Consider the following 16,830-nt stretch of genomic DNA (forward strand, 5'->3'; position numbering starts at 1 on the left):
ATCATCTTACAAGGACACCAGTCATTGGGTTTAGGGCCCACCCTAATCCAGTGGGACCTCACCTTAACCTGATTCTATCTGCAAAGGACCCGTTGGGTCGCATTAGTTCCCGTTAGCGGGAGGTAGTGAGGCTGAGCTGAGACGGGAAGGACAGTGGGGCGTCAGCCTGTGGAGCTGTGAGGACAGAGGACTCGGGATAAACAGAACGACAAAGGCTGATATCCCACGATCAGAATGAGCCTGGAGTGTCTGGTAAATCGTAAGGCTGGGGCACCTGGGGGGGAAGAATGGCAGGATACAGGGTTACAGGTCAAGAGGGGCCACTCAGGTGTGTGGGATGCTTGGTGCAGCGACACGAGCCCAGGGTAATCAACCATCCTCATTTGCCCGGAACTCAGGGGCTTCCCGGGACAGTGCTAAAGCCAGGATGGTCCCTGGCAAACTGGGATGAGTTGGTCCTCCTACAGCCGGCTACCTCCTCATGGCTCACCACTGGTTTAGCCAGCAGCATCTCATTTTTGCCCGAAATTTCACAATGGGCAAGGAAGAAGAGTCTCCATTAATTGACAGTGTCCTGTGTGCCTTTCACTCTGCTAAGCGTTCTCCAGGGATTCAGTCTGCGCAGGCGCCCTGTGAAGGAGGCGTTCTTCCTGTGCCAACCGTGTGCCACGTCCATTACCACGACCATGCCTCCTCTTTCCTACCAGCCGTATCATTTCCTTAATAGCTTTTCGTGAGATGATGATGATAATTATCCCCAGAGGGTAGGGGGAGTGTCAGGGTGAGGACCTAACAGTTTTCCAAGTGTCCATCAAGTGACCAAAAGTGAGCCAGGTGCTTTATATGTAGTAATTTTATTCCCACCGCAACAGGAATAGACAGCAATTATGACCCTTCTTTCATAGATGGGTAGGCGGAGGCTAGGAGAAGCTAACTAACTTGATCAAGGTCACCTAGTGAGGAAAGCAGGGCTGTGGGACTTGAATCCTGCACCTTCCTCTCTATTCCACTGCCCCCTAAGCAACAAGGTGCCACATTGATCCGTGGCCACTTGATTTTTCCATGAGGCCAGATGCTCTCAATATGTGTGTTTGGGATAGAAATTCAGCTAGCATCTGGTTTGTGTTGCAGCTTTGGAGATAATTCCTGTCTCTTTGCACCTTAAGCGTGTTTCCCTTGTGTGCTGAACCAGAAGAAGTTATCCTGGGCTGAGATGCAATGAATGAGATGCTCAGCTTATAAATTGGGCAGCACATTCCCTTCACTATTTCTTTTTAGGAAGGGCTTCCCTGAATGCTAGAAACTGGAGTGAATCCAGCTTAAGATGAAACACATCGATTGGTGCCTAAAGTGTGTCGGGAACTGTACTCTAACCTCTAGGCATCAGGAGGCCAGGGCAGGAAAGAAATTTTTGATTGCCCAAACAATCTGGTGAAAAATTAGAAGACAGTAGTAGTTAGTGCTAGTAAGGCTGACTTGTACGCTGAGTGAAACGCTGAGCAAATCTCAATGAACTCTCACAGCAATCCTATGAAGTCAGACTCAGTTCTCATCCCCAGCTTGTAGATAGAGAAACTGAGGCTGAGAGAGGCTAACTCTCTCAGCCCAAGTCCTCAACTTTTGTAAGTTGCAGGGATTTGACCCAGGAAGCAGTGTGACTCAGAGTGTAATAAGCAAGCCACGAATCTGCCTGGGATAAGTGCATTTGTAGACCTTCATGGGTCTGTAAAGGGTCTTAAGAATAACCCTGCCCCGAAATGAGTAGAAAACAAAGTCTCTTGAACCTGACAAGGCCTCATGATATTTTTACTAACAGAACCTCTATGAGTGCAGTGTATTATGTTTTATGAGACATATTTATAACTATTACTTTTTAAATAGAAATATCAGTCATAAGCCTTTGAACACATAAATTTATCTCAAAGGTTATGAGACCCTATGTGAATGACGTCGTCTATAAAATGCTGTACAATGGGTTTAACAGTGTCTGTCATAACTGAGTTCCATGATTTACCTAAGGAGGTGCCGCTAGCTGGTGGGAAAGTTCAAGTTCTAGAATCAGAGACCTGATCTACTGGGCAAATAATCTCTTGGAGCATTTTTGGATGTCCCTTGATGATTTAGGAAAGTTACTCAACCTCTCTGTGCCTCAGTTTTCTCATATTTAGAATGGGGATAATGATAGTACATTTACTTCAGAGGGTTGTTATTTAAAATAGATAAGTTAATATATGTAAAGAGAGAAGGAAGATCCCTGCTACTTGGTAGGCACCATGTGCGTTGGTTATTATTATCACCACCGTCACCATCACCACTAGCATCACTGCCATCAGCTACCACCATTTCCCCTCCTATGAAATCCACCTCCCAGCCATACTCTATGGAGTAAATAATAAAGTGCATGTTAAAATGTTGACAATTTGTGCAGAGTGCTGGGAATGGTGTTGTGGCTACAGCACTATTTTTGTCAAGCACAGAACAGAGGGAGGTACCATGACCAGAGTCTTCCTTGAAGAAGACAGCTCTCTCACTGCTGCCATGCTTCCTTCACAGGCATCGCCCTCAGTGTGCTCCCCATGTACCTGAGCGAGATCTCGCCCAAGGAGATCCGCGGCTCTCTGGGGCAGGTGACCGCCATCTTCATCTGCATTGGCGTGTTCACGGGGCAGCTGCTGGGCCTTCCTGAGCTGCTGGGAAAGGTAAGTGTGGCTCCCCAGCCAACCACGTCCGTTCGCACTTCATGTCACCATCTCTGCTCCCCACGTCCCTTGCCAGACGAAGGGTAGTCAGAGGTGAGCCCTTCCTCCAAAAGCTTGTCCCTATGTCCTAGAATTCTTGGGCATTCAAGCCTTTTGCTTATTATTGTACAAGAGTTGTTGTTGAGTTTCTTTGATTGGGTTTGATTTTTTTTTAGAAAATAAAAAATATACAAAAAATTCAAACCTTACAGAATGTTCGAATCCACCCAGCCAATAGCTATTGTTAACAGCTCAATAATTTTCATTTAGGCTTTTTTCTTTGCTTATCTAAACTTATATGAACATAGTTTTGTTTTGTTTTTTAATGGAATCATGCCATATACATTGTTCTGTTACTTGCCGTCTTCATTTAATATATTTTGGGCATCTTTCCAAGATGTTTGGCTTCTCTCTACCTCACTCTTGAGCCTTTCTTTCCCACATTAATATGTAATTGCACAGGCTTCTGTTGTTGGCTTTCTGTTTTGGAAACAGGAAGGCCTGACTTTAAATCCCAGTACAGGCATGTACTTGCTGTGTGGCCTTGGCAAGGAGGAACACCTCACCCACGTAAAGTCAGTTTTAAAAATTGCTGCCTTTTCAATAAAATCACTCATTTCATTGAAACATTCAGATATGCACACAAATATACATACAACTATGTAGGTTTTAACATCCTCATGTCTGTTCTTTATATCTTCTCTCTTGACTTAATTTGATTTTGCTTTCTCTCTCTCTCTCTCTTTTTTTTTTCTGTTTTTTTGTTTTTTTGACCACGCTGCAGGGCTTGTGGGATCTCATTTCCCCGACCAGGGATTGAACCCAGGCCACGGAAGTGAAAGCGCTGAATCCTAACCACTAGGTCACCAGGGAACCCCCTGCTCTCTCCCTTTTTAAATAACATGTCCAAAGGGTTGCCTCTAATTTTGCTATTTGAAAGACTAAACTCTGTTATCCATTTTATTGATTTCCAATTTTAATTTCTGCCTTTTCATTATTCTTCATACATTTTTTTCCTTGAACATAGATTTGCCAACATTCCCAAAATTTTAGTATGCCACTTTCTCAATGTTATTTTTCTAAATAATTTGTCGTTTTGATTCCATATTGGGAACAATTAATTAGAATAATGTTTTCAATTCCCAAACAGATGTGACTTTGTTCTTGTCACTCACTGCCAGTTCATTTTGCTGTGTAAAGAGAAAGTAATCCATAAATTCCTCCCTTGGGGAACACGTTAAGGTTACTCTGGCCAGTTTGCAGTCACCTTTTAGAAGTATCCCATGTTTGCTCAGGGACGGTAGCTTTTTCTTGGCACATTGTAACACAGAGAATTGGTAATACAAAATGACTATGATGTCATCACAACAATTATTGTTAATCTACAAAATGCTAAGGAAAAATTTCACACGAGATTAAAAAGAGGTGAGAAAATGTGATTCTATCATAGACAAATGAACTCCAAAGGGCAGGGCCCAGAGCAGCCCAGTTGCAGCTGCAGCATCGAGTCACGGGCATGCGGGTTCTGGTGCCAGACTGCCTGGGTCTGCCTTCCAGCCCCACCACCACGCGCTGTGGGACTTTGAGTAAAGTTTCTGAACCTCTCTTAGCCGTTTCCTTACCTATCAATGAGATTACAATGGCATCTCTCTCATGGAGGTTTCTTGTAAGGCTTGAAGAAGGAAACAGATGTCAAGCATTCGGAACAGTACCTGGAGCTGGTGGTAAATAGATGTCAGCCAATATCTCATTTAATTCATGTAGCAGCCCTTCGAAATGAATATTATTACTTTCTATGTTAGAGGTTAAAGGTTCAGGCTCAGAGAGGTTTAATAATTACCCCAGATGGCTACAGCAAGAAGGCAGTGGAGCCTGGTTGGAGCCTGAGCTTCCTGGCTTTGAAGCCATGACCTCTGTGCTGTAGGACGTGCAGAGCGGGACTTGCAGATGGGGAGCGCAGGGAGGCGTCCCCACAGTTTAGAGTCCTGGCACAGGAAGTCAGGCAGGCCAGTCCTCTTCGGTCTCATATGCTTCTCATGTGGCCCCAGCCCCTGAGCTCGTGAGAACACTTCTTTTCCATGAGCTTTTCATCTTGAACTCTGTCCTTCGTTCAAGCCCAGGAAGAAAAATCCGTTTGATTTTTATAAAAATATAAGACACGTATTCATCCACGTTAAAGTGGATGCAGACAGCCCAACACCACTTTCACCTGGTGAGAATCTTCTTTATTTCTCCAGTGACTTAGAAATCACATCTTTTCCCTTTGAAATGAAGACTCTCATTTGGGGCACGCCTCAGGTGTTTTCTATAGCCAGAGAAAACATGCTGGTGGGTCGGGAGCAGCCACACGATGAATCTCCTTTGATGGGAAATAGGAAAAAAACAAAAAAATTAGAGGGGCTTCCCTGGTGGCGCAGTGGTTGCGAGTCCGCCTGCCGATGCAGGGGACGCGGGTTCGTGCCCCGGTCCGGGAAGATCCCACATGACACGGAGCGGCTGGGCCCGTGAGCCATGGCCGCTGCGTCTGCGCGTCCGGAGCCTGTGCTCCGCAACGGGAGAGGCCGCAACAGTGAGAGGCCCGCGTACGGCCAAAAAAAAAAAAAAATTAGAGACTGTCCCCTCCGCATCCTTGCTGCCACTTCAGAGGTCCTCACAGGGTGATGTCCAATCTCCTTCAGACGACCTTCCGAGCTCTGAATTTTCTCTTTTAGATAATTCAGCCTTTCTAATGGGGCAGTGTGAGTCCTGTTAGCTCCCTGTGTCGGCTATAATTGAGTCTTCCTCTCCAACAGTAGGAAAAAGAATTCTGTTCTGTGTGGGAAGGGCTCTGGCATCTATCAAGTGTTAGAGCTCATGTCTGAAAATTGCAATTTTTAAGGTTGATTTAGTGACCACTTCCAGCTGTAGTCAGAGGGCTGCCGTGCAGATATCCTTAAAGTGTGATCTGTGCCCCCCACCGATTCCTGCTGAATCTGAAACTCTGGGGGTGCGACTTAGCAATCTGTGTCTTAAGAGGCTCCGCCACCGGGGAATCTGATGCCTACTCAGTTTTGAGAACTCCAGGGAGAGTGACTCAGAGCAAGGACCCTGGGACCAACGCCTGCGTTAGGATCCTGGCTCTACTACCTACTAGCTATGTGGCTTTAGACACAGCTAACCTCTGTGCATCTTTGTTAGTAAGATGGCAATAAGTGTGCACAGCTCACTGAGTTCTTGTGAGATTAGAGGCAACGATACACTTACAGTTCTTAGGACTCACTCCCTAAATATTAGCTCCATTTGGCTTCACTCCATATAAGGCATATGCTGGACCCCTCACCGCCTCACCTCTTTCCTGTGAACCATCAGAGTTAGCTGTTCCCACCTCAGTCTTCCTCAAATGACAATCCTCTCTTAAGAGACTTGCTTTGCTCTGCTACAGAGTCAAGTGCTCATCCACGTGACGATCTTTCCCAAGCACAGAGGTCAGAGGTCTCAGTTCTTTGTATCATCATAGATCTGACAGTGGGGTCCGTGACACTGAGATGCTCCCTAGGTGTGGAGGGAATGCACAAACTTTCCTTGACCTTGGAATGATGTAGAAAACCCCAATTCATGAATTTTCTAATGTTGTTTTGCTCCTGAGAGCACAGGCGAAGCCCCGTGCTCATCAGCTGTGATGTGTGTGGGCAGGCATAAGGCCACCGAGTGCTGTGCTGTGGCTCTGGGCTGTCCCCTCTCCTGACCTCGAGCTCCTCATTCCTAAAAGGAGGGGCCTACATGGAGTCCCTCCAAGGCTCCTGTCTGCTCTAGCTGCTGTGTGATGGCTAATGCCGTGGGTGGCGCGTGCCCCTGGGCTGGGGATGCTTCAGCTCGGCCCGTATCTCAGTTTGCAGGCAAGGAAGGTTGAAGGGATACAAAGGTACATTTAATTGATCTTGAAGTCATGCCATCTGGAATTTTAAAGACAGTCTCTGAAGCTTGCCTGAACTTTGCCGTCCTGTCTTTGAGACAGTTTCAGGGGAAAACGGTTAGCCCAGCTGCCCTCTGAGTAGGCGACCTGGCGTGGGTGTTGGAAAGAGAGAGTTTCCTGAGCCCCAAGAAGGAAGAGATGGGTGGCTCTGGAGGTTTGCTTGGTCCTAAGTGTGCTGCCCTGTGACTCACATGGCCCCAGCAGCCAGACTTGTATGCCTCAGAGGGAAACCTTGAAGGCAGAACAGTTCAGCAAATGTCAGGCAGAGAGCAGGGTCATTGCATCCTCAGACCTGGGCCCTGAGCTCCGAAAGGTCACATTTGCTGTGGGCCTCTTCCACACGTTAACTCATGGAATCCATGCAACCACCCTATGGTTTAGGTACCGTCGGTATCATCCCCATTTCACAGATGAGGACACTGAGGCAGAGAGAGATTTACAAATGTGCTCAAGGTCACACAGGTAGCGAGCTGCAAAGCTGGGGTTTGAATGCAGGGTGCTAGAATCCCTGCTGTTTTGGCCTTGGCCTTTCTCGGGCAGAACCCAGCTCAATAGAAGTGCTTATAACAAAATGCTCCCTGCCCACAGCCAGGTCTTACTGTCTGTGGTCCAGTATAACACGTTCTCTTCACACAAATGCTTCTGAACAGCAAAGGTACACCCTTATCACCTCCAGAAGTTTGGCCATTTTATCATCATCCCCATCTCATGAGGCTGTTGGAAAGACAAGATGGATGTGAAATGCCTTGTCATCTACATATTGCTGGACAGGAGTCCAAAGAGATTACATCACCTGCAGCCTCCAGCGCTCTTTGTGCAATGGCTCATTCTCCCTGGGGGCACTGTCATCATTAGACCCATTTCTCAGATGAGGAAAGCAAGTCTCAGGGATATTCAGTGCCTGATTCTGGGCTGCATGGCTGCAGAGGAGGACGGTACCCTCAGCCCCTGGCCACCCGGCCCAGCCCCATCCAGTGCACCCTGTAGCGGCCACTCTCTCTTGGAAATAGGTCCTGAGCCATCTCATGCAGGCCCCTCACCACCCTGGCATGGGGGGAACCTTACAGGTAAGATCTGAAGTGACGCCAGGAGGCTGAGCCTCCAAGATGGCAGCTCAATCCCATCCTGATCTTTGATTTGCCCGACTGTCTAGTGCAAGTCACTCAGTGTCTCTGAGCCCCAGTCCCCCCATTTGGAGACCAGGGGGGCAGGGATGATCCTTCATTCACACAGCAAAGGAGGAGATGAAAGGGTGGAGCATGAGACCTAGAATTTGCAAGCAGTGGGTTTCATCCACATCATCTCACTTAAATTTCATCTCAACCTGGGAAATAGGTTCTGTCATCATCCCATTTTACAGGTTGGGAAATGGAGACTCAGGGGAAACCTTGCCCAGAGCTATCTGGCCAGTGATCTTGGACATGATTTAAACTTGGGGAGGCATTACGAATGTGTTATCGTATGTGAGACCCTCAAGCACACTGCTCAGTCCTTCCCTTCATCTCTGTGAGGACAGGTGTGTCCAATTCACCTGTCATCCTTGGAGCACGTACCCTTTACCCAGAAGACTCGCAGAAGATGTTATTGAATACATGGGTAAAAACTCCAGCCCCATTTCCGAAGGAGCTGTCCTGTTTCAGGAACCGTGCTGAGCTCTTCACTGTCTGATGTGATCCCCACAACACACAACAATCCTCTAGGACCTGACTGCTATTATTACACCCGTTTTGCAGATGAGCAAACCGAGTCCCACAGGAAGTTGGAGAACTTGCCCATGGCCACCCACTAGCCAGGGAGTCTGGCCCAGACCCTTGCTCATATCACCCTGTACGTCTGTAACCAAAGCAGTGCAGCCCAGGACTCTCACTTGACAGGGAGCTACTGCCCAAGACCCGAGCACAAAGTCTGGGGCACTCCGTGGCGCTTCGCCCAGATCCAGACTGTGGTCGAGTGCCCTCTAGTGTCTGCAGCCTGCAGGAGCCCAGGCCCCCATTTGGACTTTGTCTATTGGTGATGTATTCATTCATTCAACAGACATTTATTGAGCACCTACTGTGTGCCTGGCACTGTTCTAGGCTCTCTACAGCAGTGAACAAAACAGACAAGGACCTCTGACCTCACGAACCTTGCATTTTGGTGGAGGACATAGATCAGAGGCAGATACATATTTGAAGTCTGTCAGTAATGAATGCTGTGAAGCAGAACAAAGCAGGAAGGAGGGAGAGGGTGGCGAGGGAGGCTATTTTAGACAGGTTCTAGGCAGGCAGGGTCGGGGGGAGAGGCCTCTGGGACTGAGATGCATGTGAAGCATGGGAGCAGCAGCAGAGGCGGATTGCTGGGGGAAGAGTCCTAGCGCTTTCCCAGAGATGCCTCTCCGGTAACCCTCACCCAACCTGGCTTCTTCCCACCCCCTGCTGGTCCTGTCCATCTCCCACCAAGTCTCCAACTGATGCAGCGCCTCTCCCTCCCCCACCACTGCCCCTAAATTCAGGCGCTCCTCACTTCTCCGCTGGACCACTCCAGGAGACTTGCATCTGTAATTTCTACCTCATATAGCCATATAATTCTGACTAACTCAAATCAACCAGTATTTATTGAGGAGACACAATGCACCAGACCTCACAGAGATGAGACAGGCAAAGTCCCTGCCTGCAAGGAACTCGCTACTAGAAGGGCAGATGGAAGGGACCACAGACAGTGGCGTTCCGTGCAGAAAGCCAAAGGGTGGATAGACCACCAGAGCAGCCCTAAGGCAGCAGGGGACGCCCAGGGAAGCCTTTCTGCAGAGGGTGGTATCCACCTTAAGGATAAGGGGACAATTAGGTAGCCAGGTGGTAGGGAAGGGAGACACCATTCCAGGTAAAGCAAATGGCCAGTGGAAAAACAAAAATAAAAATAAGAAGATTGAGAGAGAGCTAGGCACATGTGGAAGCAGAGTGGCTCGATAAGAGTGCCACAGATTGAATGAATGACAACATGAATGAGTTAAGGCACTGAGATGTTAGCATTGCTTTGAAAATCCAGCCCCATATCCTTGGTGTGCAGAGAATGGAGGGTACTCAGAGGCAGAAGGGATGGGAGCATGCACATAGGTGCAGCCTAGCTTCTTAAAGATGAGGAAGCAGCGCCCGAGGGGGAGGGGTGCCACGCTTGTTCATTGGTGGGTTCAGCAAAGAGCCGCCCGGGGTGTCCGTGTCCAGGGAAGGGGCACCAGAGAGCTGACAGAGACTCCAAGGGGGACAGAGCACCCAAGGAGCAGGGACAGTGGCTGATGAAATTAGATGGGAGCCCCAGATTGTGGGTAAGCTGGCCTTTAACTCCTAGACTTCCCACTCGTGTCTGAAAGGTGGGTTTCATACACTCAACCCAGACACGAAGTCACAGGCTCAGCGTAGCAGATCTAATCGCAGACACACTCTTCAATTAGGATGGGCAACTTGTATTGGCTCAGGACCACAGCAAAGGGAAAAAAGAAGCGACATCTCTTGGCTTCCAACCACGTACCAGGCCCACGCTAGGATATCGCAGCTGTCAACCTCACAGCAACCCTGCAAAATAAGTGTTAATTACTCTTCTCATGCGATTCCAGAGAGAACAAGTAATTTGCTTAAGGCCCCAGAGCTAGTAAGTAGAAGAACCAGAACTGAACTTGGGTCTAATTCTGAAGCTGAGTGGGGCTGTGAAAGGCCCAAGGTTATGGCCCAAATTTGTGACCCAAAGTCTTGGAGCTCATTGGTAACTAGACTGGTACATGACCACTGGCAGTCACACCTTCCATATCCCCAGAATCCAGGTCATCCATTGGAAAGTCCAAATCACAGGCCGTCCTTGTGCTTCTGTGAGCCTCAGAACAAGGCACATTTCTTTTTTTTTTTTTTTTTTGCGGTACACGGGCCTCTCACTGTTGTGGCCTCTCCCTCTGCGGAGCACAGGCTCCGGGCGCGCAGGCTCAGCGGCCATGGTTCACGGGCCCAGCCGCTGCGCAGCATGTGGGATCTTCCCAGACCGGGGCACGAACCCACGTCCCCTGCATCGGCAGGCGGACTCTCAACTACTGCGCCACCAGGGAAGCCCCAAACCACATTTCTTTGTCTTCCTTTCTTGAGCTCCATTTGGAGGACACTGATCTGATCACAGATGAGCCACAATGAGGATTTGTAGCAGGAGGTGACAGACGAAGCCCTGGTATGACTGGATCTGAACAATGAGACCCAGAAACCAGGATGATTCAGCTAGAACACAGGAGCCTGACGAAGGGGTTCATAATGAGCTTCAAGTTCAGGCAGCATTATTTAGAAAAGAATGCTGGTTACCTAATTCCCTCGGGAAAGAGAACAGTGATCTCTATAAACGTATCGTCAGAGAAATTGGACTGCTCAGGTTAAGAGCACAGAGCTGGGTACCACACTGCCTGGGGTGGGTGGACCACTCTGCTATTTATAAGACGCATGACTATGAATGCATTCATCACTTAACTTCTTGGTGCCTTTGTTTTCTCATCTGTCAACTGGGAATGGAGGCAGGGGTGTTGTGAGGGTGAAATCGAGTTACTCTGTATGAAGCACTCAGCAAATTCACACGTGCTCAGTGTCAGCCTGTCACTGTAGGTTGGCCTGGGGAGGCACTCTGCAGGTCAACAACCTTTAAACATTGCATGGATTTCTCTCTCTAAAATGAGGAAGGGACAAAGTTGATTTCATGGAAAATTTTGCTGCAGGACTTTTAACCCCTCTCTCCACCTCTCCAGCCTCGGTTTCCTTATCTGTAAAATGGGAATAATAGCTACTGACCTTACTTTCCCATAAGATTGCTCTAGAACCAAGCGAAGCAGAAGGCACTCAAACCCTTCGAAAAGCAGAAACATGTTGTAGGAAGCGGGTAGGGAGCTGGCGTTTCTTGAAAGGTGACCCTGCGCAGGTCACTTCACTCACGTGTGGCACTTGGGACAACTTTCTGAGAGGTGAGTGTTACGCCCTGGGAGGGTAATTTCAGTATTATTTCTAAGACAGGAAAATGCGAGGGTAATCATACAGCGATGTTCTTGAGGTGTCTTTTGTTGTTGAAGTCAGAGTCAGACCATGAATACGTACAGTAAGTCCCCTACATACGAACGAGTTCCATTCCGAGAGCGTGTTCATAAGTCCAATTCGTTCATAAGTCCAACAAAGTTAGCCTAGGGACCCAACTAACACAGTTGGCTACACTGTACCAGCTATATCACCGCTAATTTTACGCTTGCTTCCAGACATCCTGGGCTTGAAATAAAGATACTGTACTACTGTACTCTATACAGTACTGTACAGTAAAGTACACAGAAGCACAACCACTTGTAGAGGACGTACACAGGTGACAATGTACACCAGACACGTGAACTAACTTACGTGATAGGACATGCAAACATATGTTCGCATCTTTGGAAGTTCGCAACTTGAAGGTTCGTATGTAGGGGACTTACTGTACCTGAATCAGCAATTCTAGAACAACACGTTTGCTGCAATGACCTGAGCATCTTAGCGTCTGGATTGTACCCTGTGGGGTCAGGTTGTGTTGACTTCTGCAAGATCTGGAGTGGAGATGGTGAGAGACTGACCCATCATAAGGTGGTGTAGTGTGGTGCAGACACAGCTGGGGACATGGTCCCCACCCCAGGGCTCTGTTAGCGGCAGCCAGCAGCGTCCCCCCTCTGGAAGATGGTTGTGGGGACATCGAGGTCATGGGTTCCATGGACTTTCATTGACCGGTGCTGTGAGACCCAGCTTGTGACAAGTAACAAGCAAGGTGCATTCAACCCTTTTACAGAGCATCCCTTCGGAAGGTGACTGTTTCTCCCTCGCTGAATGGCTGATGCACGGACCTGCCCCTCACCCTGGTGGAATCCGTTTTGGTAACCGCGTGAGCCACTGGAGCTGAGCTCGAGTGATCTCTGATGAGTTCTGTACAGAACTTTCTACAGAGGAGCAGGATTGGTTCAGCCTAATATCATCTGCATATAAATTCACTATTTAGCTAGCAGCTGCCGAGAGGGAAGGCGATGGGTATTGCCTCGCACTGAGAACCACGTGGTATCAGGAATAATGTCACAAAAAGAGCCCCGTGCACAGTTCAGAAGGGCCACGCTCTTATTCAACTCTGTCCCCCAATTTCTCACGTGAGCTTGCCTCAGCTACTTAACCTTTGTGGGTCTCATTTTTCTCTTCTACAGACTGCAAATTATAATCATACCTCATAGGGGACTATTATTGATGCTACTTTAGCCCTTTAATAGGATACCATGTAGGGAAGTTTTATATGTGGTGTGTGTGTGTGTGTGTGTGTGTGTGTGTGTGTGTGTATTTAGTACTTTAAAAGCAGGGGTGTGTGTTATTTCGGGGGTCTCTATCTTACCTGCAGCATCGCTTACCTATGCCATTCATCTTACTCAACACGTATTCAGTCAAGAAGCATTTACTGAACACCTGCCAAGTGCCAGGCATTGGGAAGAAACGTAAAAGAACATGGCAGGGGGCGGCCCTGAGAAGCTCAGTCTGGTCGGAGAGACATACCCATAAAGAAATACGTGCTGTACAGGTAACAAGTGCTTTCACGGGATTCTGTACCAGCAAGAGATGTCATCCAGAGGAGGAAATGCCGAAACTGTGAGGATACGTAGATGTTCTGTGGATAAGGGCAGGCGTTCCTGGGAGAGGAAGCAGCAGGTGCAAAGGCACAGCATCGTGAAGTCAGCTTGTTAGGCTCAGGGGCGCCCTCGGGTTGGCAGGACCAGAGCAGAGGGCTCCTCTGTCTAGCCAGTGGCAAGGCTGGAATCCTGGAAGGGTGGTCATAAAACAGGGCTTTGTATTCCAGGCGAAGAGATTTGAACTTGATCGTGAGGGCAGTAGGGAACTGCTGAACGTTTTAGACAGAGAAGTAGCTTAGAACGTCAGATTCACATTTTAGAAGGATCACTCTGAGGCTGTGAGGGGAAAGCAAAGAATGCAGTAGGATTTCGGGACAGTTAAGATGCTGCTGTCAGAATCCAGGCAAAACGTTGTAAGAAACTCCCCTAAGGCAAATGCTAGCAAGGTAGAAAAGGAGAGGGTGCACAAGACAGAGATTTCAGAAACAGAGCCGATAGGATTATCTGCGGATAGGCAGCAGATCGGATGGCGGTGGGAGGCCTGTGAGTTAAAGGCGGGAATGGAGGCGATGTCGGGTTTCTTAATTGAATTTCTGGACAGGTGGTGATAGCCCCAACTGTGGTCCAGGGACAGGCATGCGTGGGCTGGGAGGTGGCGGACACCATGCAGAGATTATGGAACCCAAGGGTTATCAGTGGCGCTGTCCCCTAGGCAACTGGAAATGTGAGTTAGGGGCCCCAGTGAGAGGTGTGGCCCGGATGTAGAGGTTGGGAGTCATGGCCCCATACATGTGTCTGAGGTTGGGTTCCCCAGGGAAGAGACACTGAGATGGAGATCTGTGAGCAGGAAGTTGATTGGGGAGTGTTCTCAGATCAACACCTGTCAGGCAGTAAGGAAGCAGGACTCAGCAGAGGGAGAGGACGAGCTGCCCTCAGTCGCCACAGAGGTCTCAGCCCGCAGGGAGCTTTGGACCTGGGAGGACCCGTCAGAGACGCACCACTTTCAGGCGGGGGAGGAGAGGCCTTTGTGCCTCCACGCCAGCCAGCCGCTGGGTGAACCTTGCTGCTAAGGAGGCGTGAGTTGCCTTGTGGAGGAAGCATCCTTCAAGGGCATGCGTGTGAGGGAGGGCGGGGACCCACCTGCTCTCGCACAGCCAACAACACTCCTGGCAGCTGCGGGATGAGCCCCTCAGTTCTGCGCCACACGCCACTGTCTGCCGCAGGTGGAGGTGAGCCCCTAGGTTCTCAACTGGTTGCCACCGGAGCCACCTGGACAGCTTGAACAACCCAGCGCCCAGGCCACACCCCCAGGCCCATTAACCCCAGATCTCCAAGTGTGGGAGACCATGGGCATCAGTAGTTTTCAAAATCCCCCAGGTGATTCGAACGTGCAGCCACGTCTAAGAACCACTGCCCTGGGGGAAGTGATGGAGACGAACAGAAAAGAGGGCTGGGCTCAGACCCCTGGGAAGGTGCTCAAAGAAACGGGAGAAGAACCAGGCGAGAGGTGTCCTGGAAGGTAACAGGCAGTGGATTCCAGAAAGAAGTGCTCCCCTGCAGCAGGAACCCATGTGGCACCATGCCTGAGGGAGAGGTTGACCCAGCTGCTCTAAAATACACCTGGGATTTGGCTTTCATTGGGCATTGTAAGGTGGCAGACACAGAGACACTGCCTTTGAAAGAAGAGTTGATTATTCACAGTCCCCTTGTGAAGGTGCGCACCACCCCATGCAGGGCCACACGAGGAAGCACCAGGGTGTGTCAGGAGGCAGAAGGAGAGAGGACAGGGCGCGGCCCAGAGCCTTTATTGTGGCTTCTGTGGGAAGGAATGGGGGAGGCAAGCTTGGGAAAGCTCAGGATGACATAGTTTGAATAATTTCACGTGGTCCCAGGGCTACAGAGGCTGTCTCTACTTGTCTGGTACCTGGACCTGGGGCGATTTAGGGCAGGGGGCATATTGACTTGGTGTGTCAGAGTTAAATAGAGGAAGTGGTTGGTGTGGACTCTGGATTGGTTGGTTTGTGTGTTAAAGGCATGCTCCCAGGCAAGTTGTTTGCTAGGAATTAGCTAGCCTGGGAGGGGGAGTCTCTCCAGGATCAGTAAGGCTCCAAGATATCAACTCATCATAAAACACAGGAAGTAAAAAGCAAGGTTAATAACCAGCCCCGAGGGCCCTCAGTTTGGAGGTCAGAGTGGGCTGGATTTCAGCCTCAACTCACCCCCTGGGGGCACTGGGCACAACTTTCACAGTACACAGTAGCCTTGACCTTGGATTCCTTGGGGCTGCAGAGGAGATGACTCTTCAGAAGAGAGAGAAAACGAGATGCAAACTCCCAGGTCAGGGAAACTGCGGTGGGAGGGGGCTTGATCCCAGGGATGGAACTCTCCAGAATTCCTGTGAAAATGCTCACAAGGAAGGAATATCAGCTATAAACGTCCTGCCAGCCCCAGGGAGCTGACCTAGTTCTTTACCTCTTCCATCGTTGTGGGGGGGGGGGGTCAGACGCTGGGTAGAAGCTGGGGGAGGGAAGGGGGAGGAAGAAAAATGAACCTCAAACATCTACCTCCCACCCCCACCTCTTTCCACTGCAGACTCCAGCTCGATGCAAGCTTGGACTGGCAGGGGGAGGGGGGTGGAAAATTCGTCATTCAGTCAGGTTGATTTTGAAACTGTGACTCTGGGACCATCTAAGATCCCTGAGATGGGGTGGGGAAGGGCACCCTCAGTGATTACATTTTGAATGAATGTAGGAGACAAAAACCAAGGTTGTGATTCGAAGACACCATGAACTCTATGTTTTTAAACTTTGTTGCAGTTACATTTGTAAAGTACCCAGCATGGAGCTTGACACTTGGAGAGCTGGATGAATGTTAGCCTTGAGTCTAATGAATGAGATCTTAAATATGAAGACATATAAAGAAAAATAGCCCATTTCATCCCCCAAATAGTCCTGTGAGGGAGATCTCCTTCCTCCCCGTCTCACCTCCAGTAGCATGGAGCTCGGCGGCCTTGGGAGCCTGTCCTGGCAGTGGCAGGAGTGGCCACCAGCATCACCTTCCCGGCTCCACTTGACCGGGGGGCGATGGCACGATGTGATGTCCTTAAATTAGAACCTGACTTGGGATAAGATCAATGATTCCAACTCTACTTAAAAGTTTTTGCTATCTCATCATGGTCCAGGAGGGTTTTGTGTATGGAAAGGCCTGAGGTCATCTATAGCTTGGGGGAAATAGGACCTAGAAGTCTATTTTAAAAAAGGGAGCCTTGCAGATGAAAGAGGAAGATAACTGAGTTACCGCAAGACCCACTCACCTTACCTGAGAGAGAGTGAAAATCATCTCGGCAGACAAGACTCCATTTTTCTTCCCTCGTAAATAAAATAAGCAAGTGTGAGGGCTCTGACCTCATGCTTTACTGAACACAACAGGCTCTAACTGGCACCACAGGGACTCATCTGAGAGTCACTCTCCGTAGCACTTAGCGGTCCCATGTTAGGTGGGTCATACTGTTACCAAAAGTGGGG

The 16,830-nt window shown here is 49.1% G+C and overlaps 1 protein-coding gene across 1 annotated transcript in view; it reads left to right on the forward strand.

The window, feature by feature from the left end:
- The window catches only part of SLC2A9 (solute carrier family 2 member 9), a 183,170-nt gene that overhangs the window by 53,818 nt on the left and 112,522 nt on the right, over positions 1-16,830 (forward strand). Inside the window, 1 exon segment of the mRNA XM_060012810.1 lies at positions 2,554-2,699. Within this exon segment, the coding sequence (XP_059868793.1) occupies positions 2,554-2,699 (146 nt within the window).

Source organism: Delphinus delphis, chromosome 5 (genome assembly GCF_949987515.2).
Source record: "Delphinus delphis chromosome 5, mDelDel1.2, whole genome shotgun sequence".
NCBI classification, from domain to species: Eukaryota; Metazoa; Chordata; class Mammalia; order Artiodactyla; family Delphinidae; genus Delphinus; species Delphinus delphis.